This window comes from Chiloscyllium punctatum, chromosome 25 (genome assembly GCF_047496795.1).
Source record: "Chiloscyllium punctatum isolate Juve2018m chromosome 25, sChiPun1.3, whole genome shotgun sequence".
In the NCBI taxonomy this organism is placed as follows: Eukaryota; Metazoa; Chordata; class Chondrichthyes; order Orectolobiformes; family Hemiscylliidae; genus Chiloscyllium; species Chiloscyllium punctatum.
This window is the reverse complement of record NC_092763.1, coordinates 51,497,148-51,511,187: the sequence shown is the minus strand read 5'-3', so window position 1 is coordinate 51,511,187 and position 14,040 is coordinate 51,497,148. Positions and strand designations below refer to the sequence as shown.

At 38.3% G+C, this 14,040-nt stretch overlaps 1 protein-coding gene across 1 annotated transcript in view; it reads left to right on the top strand.

The window, feature by feature from the left end:
* LOC140495946 (uncharacterized protein C8orf48-like) overlaps positions 1–14,040 on the top strand; it is a 91,771-nt gene that overhangs the window by 26,581 nt on the left and 51,150 nt on the right. The window contains exon 3 of the mRNA XM_072595270.1: positions 1,765–1,914. Coding sequence (XP_072451371.1) covers positions 1,765–1,914 — 150 coding nt within the window. The remainder of the gene's footprint in view (positions 1–1,764; positions 1,915–14,040) is intronic.

The window sequence follows — 14,040 nt, the reverse complement described above, 5'->3', positions numbered from 1 at the left end:
TAATAAAAGGGCTACGTTGTTTTGTTGGGAAGAAGATACAAGGGATATATGTGCGTAAAATGGTGGCAGCAGCTTGTGTGTTAAGAATATAAGGGTTGGTGCCTTCAAAATTCCCAGAAAGGTATTGGAAGTATTGATTTGTAAACAGTTGTGTTGCAAATTGTACACTTACTTCCAAAATGAAAGGCATTCATAGTCACAAATACCTATTTGGCATTTCAACCTGAATGCAGGGCTATTGTGTTTCATGTTGCTATGGGAAAAAGTACAGAGCAAACCATTTAGGAGATCAGATTACAGGCTTCCCTAGAACACACTGGATATCACAGGTAGACAGCAGTTTTGTGTGAGCAACAGAGCAAAGACTGCATGGCTTTGTGAATCATCACTGCAGATGGGGAGAGAGACTGTCTCTAGTTAAAGAGAGACATCCTGTAATCAACTAAGAATTCCAGAAGATTCAAGTTGGAATGATTCAAGGGGAGAATCATTAAGATGGGCTTCATTGCTGGCAATGAAATTAGGAGATCTATAAAAACTAAACTAAGGAAGGTACCTGGAGGCAACCATTCAAAAATGCTCTTGAACTAAATGGAAAATGCAGATCTGTTCAGAACTGCGAGCAATTGTTATCTCTGCGCAATAAGGAATGTGATTCTGTAGAGAGTGTGATGTGTGATCAGTATAAAAAAAGGAAAATGGTCTTTTCAGTAGCTTAAAGTGTAAACTGCCTGCAAAAGAAAATAGGTTTTGTCAATTTTATTTTTCATAATTTTTTTACAATAAAGATTGTGAAATCTTCTTGTATTATCTTTTCAGATATTAGCTGGAAGTTTGAATTTAATCATAAAACATTATCAGTCTCTCCAGACTACGTACAAACATTAATTAGATCAATTAATTCACCACGGAACAGGAACTGAATATGGCAGCATCCTGTTATTTCTAACTGTTATACAGAATGATGTTTTTATCCATTCAGCAATTGGTAGAGCTCCAAAATCAATATTAACTTTTAGTTGAGTAATATTTTGTATTTCATTATTAGAACTGCAATTCACTCTTACTTCCACAACATTATCCATCTCTTCAGTGCCTACTACTGAAAACCTCATCACACTTTGTCATTCCCAGTTTCCATTTATCCTTTGCTTTCTTTCCTTCTTGATTCCAACTATCAAAAACTCGACAGTTCTGCACTGAGACTCATACACTTAACACCCCCATTTTCATTAATTCACACCATTGCTGTGATCCATGGTGTGCCAAAAATGAAATCTTTCATCTTATTCAACATTTATCTGTCTAGGCCTTGCTACAGTCAGCTTCTGGAACATTCTTCATTGCTGTATCCCATCCGTGCCTTCAATTCATCCGACACTATCCTTCTGTATCTTGCTTCATTGCAGAACCTTCAGCCATTTCAATCTTAGACTTTCAAGCTCCCTCCCTAAACACCGCTGTCTCACGACCACTTTCCTGACAATTCAAGGTCAGCTCATCTTCATCGGTACTTTTGGTTACTTAGCCTAACTCCCTACAAAGGGGCAATGATTGTCAAGGCATTTCACAAAGAGAAATAGACATGTTTTTCTCTATTAAAAGGTGCTGCCTAAATGGAAGTTATTGCTGTAAAGATAATCCCTTGGAAACATCAGCAGATTAATAAAGCCTCAGCTGAGTATTTTTGAAACATGATGTCATTTTTAAAAGATTGCAATCATTTTAAATACTTATTTTTAAAGTACCTGTTGATGTTCTTAGAAACAAAAGAAGAATTTGAATGCTGTGAAGACCCTGAAGATTTACAAACAAAACAAAAATTCATAGAAAAACATCTTAATATATTGAAGAGAAACAGGTTTGAATCTTCTCCACACCATCTAAAAGAACAATATATGGTTTCCTGTAAAGGTAAGATATCTGATAAAAATTGTTTAAATGTATAAGTTAAAGTGTTTGGTAATGCTAATTTAAATCAGCTTGTTACTTAAGTAATAATATTCAGAAATAAAGGATGTGAGTGTAATGTTTAGTATTTTTTGAGTTTTATATTCATGGAAGTGATGGATCATAATCCATTTTGAAAGCCAACACTTTCATCAAGTTTGCTCAGATCAGGTGCATCTTGTTACTAAGCATAATGAATTGTCCACTGCTCCTAATCACTGAGAACTAGATTGAGCTTGCCCCAAATTCCATTCATAGTTGTTACAAAGAGAATTATTGTTACTCCAAACTGGACCGGTACTGATAGATGTCCAATGTTCACATTATTTCAACAATCAGTTCCTCTAAACAGTATTAAGTCTAGGATTTAGCAATCGAAGTGTCACTGGTGGAAGTAGCCCTGGCGTTTATCTAAGTAAAGCCCTGGCTTCTTTGAAGTTATCTTGAAATGTTCTTTGCAGCATCATAATTTTCTGGTAGAACCTTAGCACTACAAATGACTGTGTCTAGTTTGATTGAAAGATTAAAACTTGTTAAATTTTACAAATGACCTCAACCTACTCCAATTGTTCCACTTCCATTATTAATGGAGGTAATGGGACAAGAGGCAGTCTGCCCCAGAGGATGGCTCTGCTTGTGGGTGAGGAAGAGTAGGATTGCTTCCCTCAGACCCAAACTCCTATCCATCAGGCCTTTCTCCTTATAAAGACATCTTGGTTGGATTGGCCCTCCACTCCATGATTAGATATCCATCTCCTGGCATAGGAATTAAACCTCCTCCACCTCCAAGTTCGATGATTCAACTCACCCAGTATCCTAGAATCACAAGCATTTGCAGATTTGGGGTTTGGACCAGTCTGGTCCTGTGGTTTATGCTGGAATCTTTCTTGATCACCTGGATAACAGGCTTATCAGTCAGGCTGACTTCCAGGTCAGAAACCTATGAATGATGAAAAATACAGATGGGAAACCTGCCCTTGGAAATCTTGCCATGCCTACATAATCAAATGATTACTGTCAAAGTCTGTGGTCATTGTTCCCTAACTGCCAACTTAATTGAGGATTTCATTATTTAATGTAACTGTAATGTTTCAAATGACCACATTAAATACATAGAAATAGTTGTGGTGTAGTAATATACGGAGACCATGTTATACTGAACATTGTGACAACCCCAAAGCAAGATTAGTTCTTTATTTAATGTTCCTGTCAGTGGAATAGGCTGAGCAGATTTTGAGAGTTCTTTGATATCCATCATTTTTAAGGCATTTGCTCAACTGTTTTCTGGTTTTCCACTCCTCAAAGTCATTTGCCATTTCCAAGCCTAAAGGCAGAGCTGTCATCATCTCATAGGTGAATGTTAGGAGGGCATTAACTAGTGCAGAATCTGTCAAATTTCTTAAAATGAAAGGAAGCTGCATTTTTATTGTCTAAATTTAATTTCTTCCTGTGTGTAAAGCATTGAGCTATAAATAACAACAGCAGCCAGAGGAAATTAGAGCACTTGTTAAGCGGGTTGTCAGTTGCTTATTTAAAATGTCCTCGATGAGTTGGTTGAATTTTGTGATTTGCTCAGTGCAGAAATAATTTGAAGTTTACACTTGTCTATTCACATCTACTGTAAGTTTGTGTTCTGAATAAGCTGCCAATTTCTGAGACTGCCAGTTTTATTATAACACTGATTTATTAGATGTGTTCTTAGTTGTCATATTTTCTCCAGAGCCCACAATTCCACTATTACTATGACACAGCTCACCAAATATAACAGTCCTCCACAAAGTTGTCGATGTCAAGCAATGTCAGAGTCTGTTGTGTCACAGCCCATGAGGTCTGTGACCTCAGAGCTTTAGTTCAGAGCCCCGATATATTGGATCCTGGTGTCACAACTCTTGTCCTGATCTCATGCTGGAGCCTCATTTCAGTCTAATGCCAGAAAAGGTGACAGGTTTTGATGTTCGAGCCTCATATCAGGACACTTTGACAAACCTCCATGTGAGGACAGAGCCAGGGCCTGATGTGAAGCGCTGAAGTCCAAGCTCACAAAACCAGCTCCTGCTTATTTCTTATGCTCGGGAGTGTACTGAAATGTTCCTTTTTTAAAAAAATTGTTCTTCAGATGTGAGTGTTTCTGTAAAAGCAAACAAATTTCGCCCATCCATAAGTGTCCTTGAGCAGATGTTGACGAGCTTCCTACAACTATATGACTTTTCAAAGCATTTCAGAGGGTAGTTATGAGTCAGCCACATTGCTGTGGGTCTGGAGTCACATTTGGGCTTGGCTGGATAAGACTGGTGGATTTCTTTCCCTAAAGATATTAGTGAACCAGAGTCTTTTGTTTTAACACAATTTGGTAGATCCATGATCATAATTAATAAGACTGGCATTTTACTCCAGGTTTATTAATTAGTTGAAATTAAATTTGTCCAGCAGCTACGATGCAATTTGAATTCTTGTCACCAAGGTGTTTGTTCAAGTCTTCACTTTACTTGTCCAGCAACATTATCATTATGTAATCTTTTGACACTAGTCTTAGAAATGATTAAGCTAAAATGAAATTGGGTTTGGTATACTGATATTTGACATTAGGAATACTTGTCCAACATCAGCAGTTGAAATGTGCATTGGGCAGTATAGCAACAAAAGCCAGTTATGTGGCCCACCTGATAAACTGTCAGTAGAATGAGTAACAAAGAGGCTAAAAGAAGGTGGATGATGTGATATTGCCCAGAATGGTTTACTACCCCCTTGAGTATAATCTGACAGCAGATGACTGTTTCATAACAAGAGTTTGGACTGACATTAAAAGGAGTGATCTGGCTTCGCTGATCTAATAGCAAAACCTATTGGTCTGACACAGTAGTGAGTGACTGGAGGTAGCAAGCCATATGTCATTTTGTATATATTTTCTTTATCATCAGATCTGTCACATTATGATCTGGATACATTTTTGCTGAGAACTCTCGTGTGAATGAGCTACATAATGGTATTGCACAGTAATCTGAGGGTTGATCCACAGATTGGGCGATATGTTGAATACACTTAAAGTGTTAGATGCAATGCAGTATCAGATATAATTTCATACAGATAAATATAAAATATTGCATACAGGAAAAGCTCTTTGAGTAATGTTCAAATAGTTTAGGATGATATAGAAAGAATTCTCAGCGTGCAGTTAACATTCATACGTCCAAATATTGCCAAGTAGCCATCAAAAAGGCAAAACTACAAAGTTTAATTTCGAATTAGTTTAGAATTGTTTGGTGCATGTGACCAGGTCAGATAAGAATACAAGTTTTTGTCATGAATTTCTGTTTTGTTTCTATCTTTCCCCTGCTCAATGCTGCACCACATTTCTGGCCAGATCTTCTCAGCTCAACTTCTTCAGAAGTGTGAAGCCAGTAAGTAGAGTTTGATTGGCCTCAGTATGACTACAAGCTTCTTACCTCGTGCTGAGAAAATGTGGCCACCCTTCCTTATGATAAAAAAATTACAGTAACGCTCAGGGATTTGCTTAGCCTCTTCCACACTCTCGGGAGTTCCTTTACAGGGAATTTTCAGCTGCACTCAGGGCTATATCCTAGTCTGTGATGCTGTCAGCCTGACTCCCACACTGCATGGTATGCATGTGCCCCAATAATTCCATTGGTCTTTCCTATAGTCTGCGGCAGTTGGGCTGTGTACATGCCCTGCCTTACAACATACCAGTCTTCTTAGCCTCAGTTTTCCACTCAGCACCATCATTTTTGTTTTAAGGAGTATTCTTAACATTTCCCACTATCCTATGGTGCTTAGTTTCCTATAATTCTCCCCAGCTCTACCCTTTCCAATTGCATTCAGGTGATAATGGGATCATTCTTTGAGAACATGGCTTTGTAGATCAGCTGATAATAAAGGACCTGGCGTCTGCCTGGAATTGGTCACTTTCTGTTCCTCTAGGTGACTTCTTATTAGGAAGTGTTGGAACTTATGGCATTTTGGAACTTATGGACAATTACTTTGACGGAGGTTTTTATTAGTGGCTTCTGTCTTAAGTGAGATATGCACTGGTCAAAAGCAAGCTGCTAACCCTTTCAAATTCCACAAATATCTGGTCAGGCAGTTTCTTGAGGATCCAGAGTCTGGCCACTTTAAATACTGTGCAACTCACTCAAAACCAAGAAAGAATGTTTCTACGACCAATTTTAGAACTTAATTGACAGGATTTGGGGAATCAGTAACTCACCTCCTGACTCCCCAAAGCCTGTCCAACATCTACAAGGTACTAGTCAGGATGTGATGGAATACTCCCCACTTGCCTGTATGGGTACAGCTCCAACTTTACTCAAGAAGCTTGACACCATCCAGGACAAAGCAGCTCGCTTGATTGGCACGATGTCTAAAAGCATCCACTCTCTCTAACACCAACGCTCAGTAGCAGCAGTATGTTCTATCTAGAAAAAAATAACAGTACAGCACAGGAACAGTCCCTTTGGCCCTCTAAGCCTACACTGCCACATTTTGTTCTTCCTTACTAAAACTGTCTTCATTTACAGAATTCGTTTCCCTCTATTCCCTTCCTATTCATGTATTCGTCCAGGTATTTCTTGAATGCTACTATTGAGTTTGCTTCCACCACCTCTTTTGGCAGCGCATTCCAGGCATTCACCACCCTTTGTGCGAAAATGTCTCTTGTGCATCTCTTTTAAACTCCCCACACTCCTTGAAATTATGTCCCCATGTAATTGACTCCTTCACTCCGAGAAAAAGCCTCATAGTTGCCACTCTATCCATGCCATTCACAATCTTATCCTTCTCTCAGGTTGTTGTGAAGGTGTGGGTGTACTGTACCTTTAAGAGAGTTCAAAGCTAGTAGAGCTACTTGACAGCACCAAGTGTTCCCAATAAGATACAATGTAACAGGTGCTCCCTCTATTGGGGTAGCTGGTTGCCTGGAAACTACAAAACAGATTCGAATTAGGCCAATCAGTTTAAATTATATCCTGAAAAATACCAAACTCTGTCTAGTTGAGTTTAGTATATTGACGATCTTAAAAGCCAATGTTACAATCTGATGCTTTGGGGGTATAAGACCGGGGGAAATTGAACAGTTGAGAGGAGAATTGCCAAGCTACCAGCATGTAAAACGACTGCCTGAAAAATATTTCTCTTAAAAGTATCCCTAAGAAGAAGAAAAGAAGACACAGGAATATCCAAATAGAAGAAACGAAAGCTGCCTGGTTTTGAGATAAGAAGGTTTGTTATATAAGTCTTAATTGGGAGTTTTATCAGACTAGTATTGTGGAAGGGGAAGGTAAATGACAAGTTAGAGGACAGAGTTTTAAATGGTTGTTAGTTAAGTATTCTCTGTTATACTTTAAGAAATAAAGTTGTTAATGTTTACTTTAAATAGTTCTTGGCCTCTCGAATTTTCACAGATTACTGCACAGGATAAATCTTTTCTGTATTGCTCGTTTTAAATTAAGCAGGAGAGTTTACCCTTGTGTCGCTGTCAATCTTTTGCAATCCAATGAAAATAAATCCAGTCTATCTAACCTCTCTTCAGAGCTAAAACCCCCCCCATACACAGGCAACATTCTGGTAAACCTTTTCTGTACCTTCTCCAAAGCTTCCACATCCTTCTGGTAGTGTGGTGACCAGAACTGTATGCAATATTCCAAATGTGGCCTAACTAAAGTTCTATAAAGCTGAAGCATAACTTGTCTATCCTTACACTCAATGCCCCTTCCAAAGAAGGCAAGCATGCTATAGGCTTTTTTTACTACCTCATCTACTTACCCTGCCACCTTCAATGGTGTGTGGATCTGCACACCCAGATCCCTCTGCATATCAATACTCTTAAGGGTTCTGCCATTCACTGTATAATTTTCACCTGTACTTTCCAAAATGCATCACCTCACATTTGTCTGGATTAAACACCATCTACCATTTTTCTGTCCATGCCTCCAACTCCACCAATCTTTGTATAATCCACAAACTTACAAATTAGACCAGTTATGTTTTCCTCCATATCATTTATGTAGATCACAAAGAGCAGAATTCTTAGCACTGATCCCTGTGGGACACCATTATCTACAAGGTGCACTGCATAAGTTCACCAAAGATCCTGAAACAGCACCTTCTAAACCCATGACCACTTACATCTAGAATTACAAGGATAGCAGGCAGATGGGGACACTACAACCTTCAAGTCCCCCTCCAAGCCATTCACTGTTTATATATATCACCTTCCTTTATTGTTACTGTGTCAAAATGAAAGAATTCCCTCCCTAATAGCATTGTGGGTCAACCCACAGCAGTGGACTGCAGTGTTTCAAGAAGGCAGCTCACCAACTTCTCAAGGGCAACTAGGGATGGGCCAATAAATAGCCTACATTCCACAAATAAACAAGAATGAAAAAAAGTAGTAGGTACCTCACATTATGGCCACCTTGAAGATTGACTCAGTGATATCGTCATGGGACACAGTTAGATTCCTGCCCCTCAGTTTGAGCTGTCATCACTCAAACTCAGTTCTCTGTTGTTTTTCTTAAAATTCGCTTTCTCTTCTATCCTTTGCTTTTTCCTCTTTCCATTTCCCTCTCTTCCTTGCTCTTTCCCTTTTTGTTGAAATTCTCATTTTCTCTGATCCATTTTTATTATCTCTACTGTGAATATATCTTTTCATTGTTTTTTATTTTCCATCTGTAAATTGTTGGCAGCCTTTTTTTTAAATTTTGGGTTTCCTTGCTTTCATATGAAGTACTTATCCTGAGCACCTGGCTAAACCTTTTAACTTTTTGAGGGACAGAATTTTTAATTCATCTAAAGTAACTTACCCTAATTCTGTTTGGAACGTACTGACATTGAATACAGACATTTCTATACAGTAGCAATGATAACTCTAGAAAGTGCTTGTTTTTTTAAAGAAACCGTTGATTTCAAAGTAACAGTTTAACTACCCGAATTCCTTCATTTTGTCTGTGAATTAAAATCACGAACTTGAGCTCCTGATTTGTTATGACCAGACTCTGGATGAGGTTTCTGAATTTGACCTAGTTCCAGGAGGGATACCGTAAATATTTGAATTCCTGGATGAAGAGGGTTGAACTGGCTCCCCTTCTTTATTCACTCACCTCTCAGCTGGTCACAAAAAGATTAATTTACAATATGATCTCTTCTGGATATTTTCCCCTTCGACCAAAAAAATACAGCCAATGTAACCAGGCTTCTTGAGTGAGTGAGAAGTGAGTTTATTAGTTACTAAATACAAGAAGAAATAATAACACAACACATATACACACAGATTAAGAATAAGAAGCGACCCCAAAGAAAACATGAAGATTTTAAAGTATGGTACATAAATCAATTTCTGAGTTGTTTGTGTCGATAGTAGAAAACTTGCATACATTACATTGGATATTACTGAAGTTTTTATGTAGGTAGTTGAATAATCAATTTTGAGACTCTTGGCTTTGAAGGTCAATTGAAATTTATTCTCCAGGCTGTTTGGAAGCACTCAGAGTGAGAGAGTGTCTTTTCACTTCCTTTACCTGCAATACAGGTCTTTAATGGCTATGCTTCTAGCTGTGACCTTTACACTCACTAGGACATCAGCCATTAAGACAGAATAGGGGTGAAGCTCAATTTTAAGGTCCTTTTTTCCATAATCCTGGAAGGATAAAAGATTGGACTTGTCTGCAGAAGAAGGCTTCCTGCTGAGAGGGAATTGGATAGTCAGCCTCTTGTTGTCTCTTTCCTTTTCATCTTTTCATTTGAAGTTTCTCTGACTCTCTACAGGGTGTGACATGTCAGTATTTATCTCTAAATAGGCACTGGATTTACACCTGCAGTCACCTCGGCTGTATTAGTCCTCTTTTAAAGTTTGACATGCCCATAGGTGGTCTGCATTCTGGTCTGTAATCTTTACAGTGTCTTCAGTCGTATGTCTGGCCCTCAAGGTGCACTGGATGCATTCAAGCTCTAGATTCTCTAGGGAAGTTCAAAATGATTCCACTTACACTGGTGAGCAAATGTTACAGAGATACAAAAGTATAAAGATGTAGAAAGTTAGATCAAACGCTACTTCAAACTAAATTGTGACAGTTTAAACATGCACAAAGTCAATTTAAATATCCTCCACACAAAACATAATGCATATGTAGAATAGACATTTTTAGGCAAAAACTATCTGGAGTAATTGAGGGAAGTGTGTGATACAGTTGGTTACAGATAGGATACAGTTGGTTCTGTAAATGAAAATATCTTTTTTATTTTTATCTATCTTGTGATCCTCTGGTAGTAAAATATACCCGTCAGTGAGCATAAACCACTCTCAGACAGACTTTGATACAAAGGGATGCTTTATAAGTGGTAAGTACATTTGTATTACACACAAGTGGCAGGCACTTACCATCCCGAGAATAGAGAATCTAACCATTGCTCCATGACATACATTGGCAGTACATCACTAAATGACCACCTGTCCAATACTTTAGGGAGTATCGTTGACCAGAACTGAACTGGATCACCAGTGATCAGTACTGTAATTGCAGCAAAAAGTCAAAAGCTAGGAATTCTGCACTTCCAAACTCCCTAAAGTTTGTCCATGATCTACAAGGTATAACTTACGAATCTGATAGAATACTCTCCATTTGCATGGATGAGTACAGCTCCAACAAAATTCAAAAAGCATGACACCATCCAGCAGAAACCGTCTGCTTGATTAGTATCTTCTTTGCCTCCAGTGCACTACCATGGTAATGTGTATCACCTGTTGATGTACTAAAGCAATTTACTTTGACAGTACCATCCATATTAGTAACTTCAGCCTCCTAGAAGGAGAAGGACAGCAGATGCATGGTACCATCTCCAAGAATCCTTCCAACTCAGTTGGAACTATATTGCCATTTATTCACTGTTGCAGGATCAAAATCCTGGAACTCCTTTCCTAATAACAAACTAGATTTACCTCCCCATCTTGGACTGCAGGGCAAAATGGGATGGGATATAAAACCAGCAATACCTTCATTCAATGAAAGAACATAAAGTTTTTTCTTAAAGTTTGTGAAGAGGTTTTTTTTAAATCACATCTCTGAGCTATTGGACTTCTGAGTGTTTGCGATTCTTAATGAATTATGTAGCTTGTTAGTTGGTGCTGAGTTTGAGATTGACTGGTAGCAGTGATACTGATGGCCAGGTTCTGTCGGTTGACATTATCAGATTAACTTGGCACAGTTTCAACAAGAAGAGTCCCAGGTGCAGTTTGATTGCTAATGATAGTAACCATGGAAATAGGCAAATTTTAATAATCATTTCTAAAGGAGGCACATATGGAGCTCTGATTAATTTTTGGAAGCATGTGAGATGAATTAAAATTGATTACATCACTAAACCAAAATGAGTGATATTTATAATGCTCTTAGTCTCATTCTGCTCTGAAAGAATATTTACAGAATCTGTCGAAAGAAGGAAAACATTTATTAAAACTCTATTTGAGAAACATGTTAAAGTAGCTTTATCCTGCCGCAAGGCTGCAAGAGAGATCATGTGACATTACTTTCTGTGATAATGTATACTATGTCTCATTAGCGTACCACACAGTCAGACCTAACCTGCTGTCCTACATCTCTTTCCCAAGTCTCTGATTCTACACATTGTATAAGGTCTTCCATCAAGTATCTGATTTCAATCATTTTTAAGGGAGAAGTTTACAAAACTACCAGAATATATTCTTCATACTGCTGGAGGAGATTGAGAATTCAATTCCTTTGTGTGATCTCCCAGATTCTACTAGACAGTGCGAGAATGAGTAGATAACTCCAGTTCAGTAATCTAATCATCGTTTGTACCTCGGAATGAATGCAGCATCCTTGGTCTGTTTGATGATGTTGATATCTGCTTTGAATGTGCAGAAGGTTGCTTCTGTGTAGAAGGGTGGCATGGTGGCTCAGTGGTTAGCACTGTTGCCTCACAGTGCCAGGAACTTGGGTTCGATTCCTGCCTCAGGCGACTGTGTGGAGTTTGCACATTCTCCCCATGTCTGCCCTTGGGTTCCTTTGGGTGCTTCGATTTCCTCCCACAGTCCAAAGATGTGCAGGTCAGGTGAATTAGCCATACTAAATTGCTTATAATGTTAGGTGCATTAGTCAGAGAGAAGTGGGTCTGGGTGGGTTACTCTTTGGAGGGTTGGTTTGGATGGTTGGGCCGAAGGGCCTGTTTCCACATGTAGGGAATCTAGTCTAATCTAAAAAACTTAGTGCAAATCATTACAACACCCTATTCATTTTTTTGGTTTAGATTAAGTGGGTACAGTGATCTGCATTCCACCATGACAGGTTTGGTCTTCAGCCCAAAGTGACTCTTCTGGTCGGAGTTTTGGTAGGTTGCATGCTTTGTGACATTTGTCATAGTTCCACATCTGACTGGAATGCTAGTCATTTTCTTTATCTGTCACTATCTTCAAGTTATCATCTTATAGAGTTAGCATGAGTCTATGTAGAAAAGTACTGAGTTGAGTTCTCACTCATCTTTCTATAATGTGCTCACATGGAGGATTTGGGAGTTGAAGTTGAGCAATCACTCAAAAGTGCAAGTTGGATCTTATTCTTCATTCTTTCTTATTCTTCATGCTTTCATTGTACATACCTAGCTTTTAGTCAATTTGTTGAGTAAAGAATACCTTGGTGAGCTAATATTGTGGATGAATCCATATGATGCTATGAACTATTTAAAGATGTCATTGACAAACTGATAAAGATGGTCAGAGTTAATAATGGTCTCGTATTCCATAGGTTGCAACGATCTTCTTCAGTGATGTAATCATTGCTTCAGATGCGTCACCATTCAGTTGCTAAATGTTTGCTTGTCTGAGTAGTTTATTGGAATCAAGAACATTTTAAACATTGCTAAAAGAAGTTAAAATTTTGAAGCTTTTTTGTCATGCACACATCAGGACTAGGCCACAAGAATTAGACTTGAACAAAGTGACACCATTTTATGCAGCATCAGAAAAGGGTGCTAATTGGTTGGGCCATCAATGGCATGGAGATGCAGGAAGAACAGTTTCACTGTCAATCTCAATTGTCAGACAGGAAGGTAGATTCTGATTGTTCATGGTAGTGCCATAGGGATACAACCGTGATGTCTATCTCCATGACCCGTTCTTCTGAAAAAGTGCAATGTGTGTATGATTTATCTTAGCATCAGGGCACATGCAAATGCATTCGCATTTAAATTAGTTTCTCATGTAGCGATTGGCACAGTCCAGGTGATTTAATAAATGATTTCCAGGAGTAAAAATACTTCTATTGGTGGATATATTTTTCTGAGGCTTACAAATATGGGCGGATTGAGCAGAGTTCGCAAGCTGGTGCTGCGAATGGTCAGTGGGATAATAGTTTGATACAGTCCATCAGCTATAGGGACATATGACCTAAAAACCTGGTATCACATTAGCATTGAAAATTACATATCACATTTGTGTGGTAGGCAAGATGCATTTTTAGGCTTGACAGCAACATCTTGTAGGTGGAGGAAACAACTTATGAATTTACTGCATAGTAGCGGTACGAGACAGCTAGCTTCTTTTGTTGTTCAAATTTAAATGTGAATTAAGTGTCTTATATAAGAAGTAGAAGGCGACTTAAACATCTCAGCAGCCCATGAATGTGATTTATAAATTCCTCCTCTCTTCCAAGCTGAAGCATTTATTACTTTTCCCTATCTTAAGCAGGACTGTGCAAAGACTACAAGTCGAAATATTCCTAAAAGCATGATTTTAACAAAGGATTGTGGGTGACCAAGATGTGGTTGGGTCGAGTATATCATTAAAAATGTATCCACTATCATGGTTAAATTAATTTTGAGTCAAAAACAATCTGTGTAATGGATGTAATTATTTGTTAGGGTTTAACCAATAGAAATGGAAATGGACTTTCACATCAGGAATACACAATTTTTCTGTCACATTTGTTGCTTCCTCTCATAAAGCATTTACTTTTGTTGGATCAATTTCTCTATTTTCTTGCTATTCCTTATATCTGTAGCCTGAGTATTTAAATGCAACAGCACTTTCAGCTGAGCTTGATCTATCCTCAATCAATCCTTGATCCA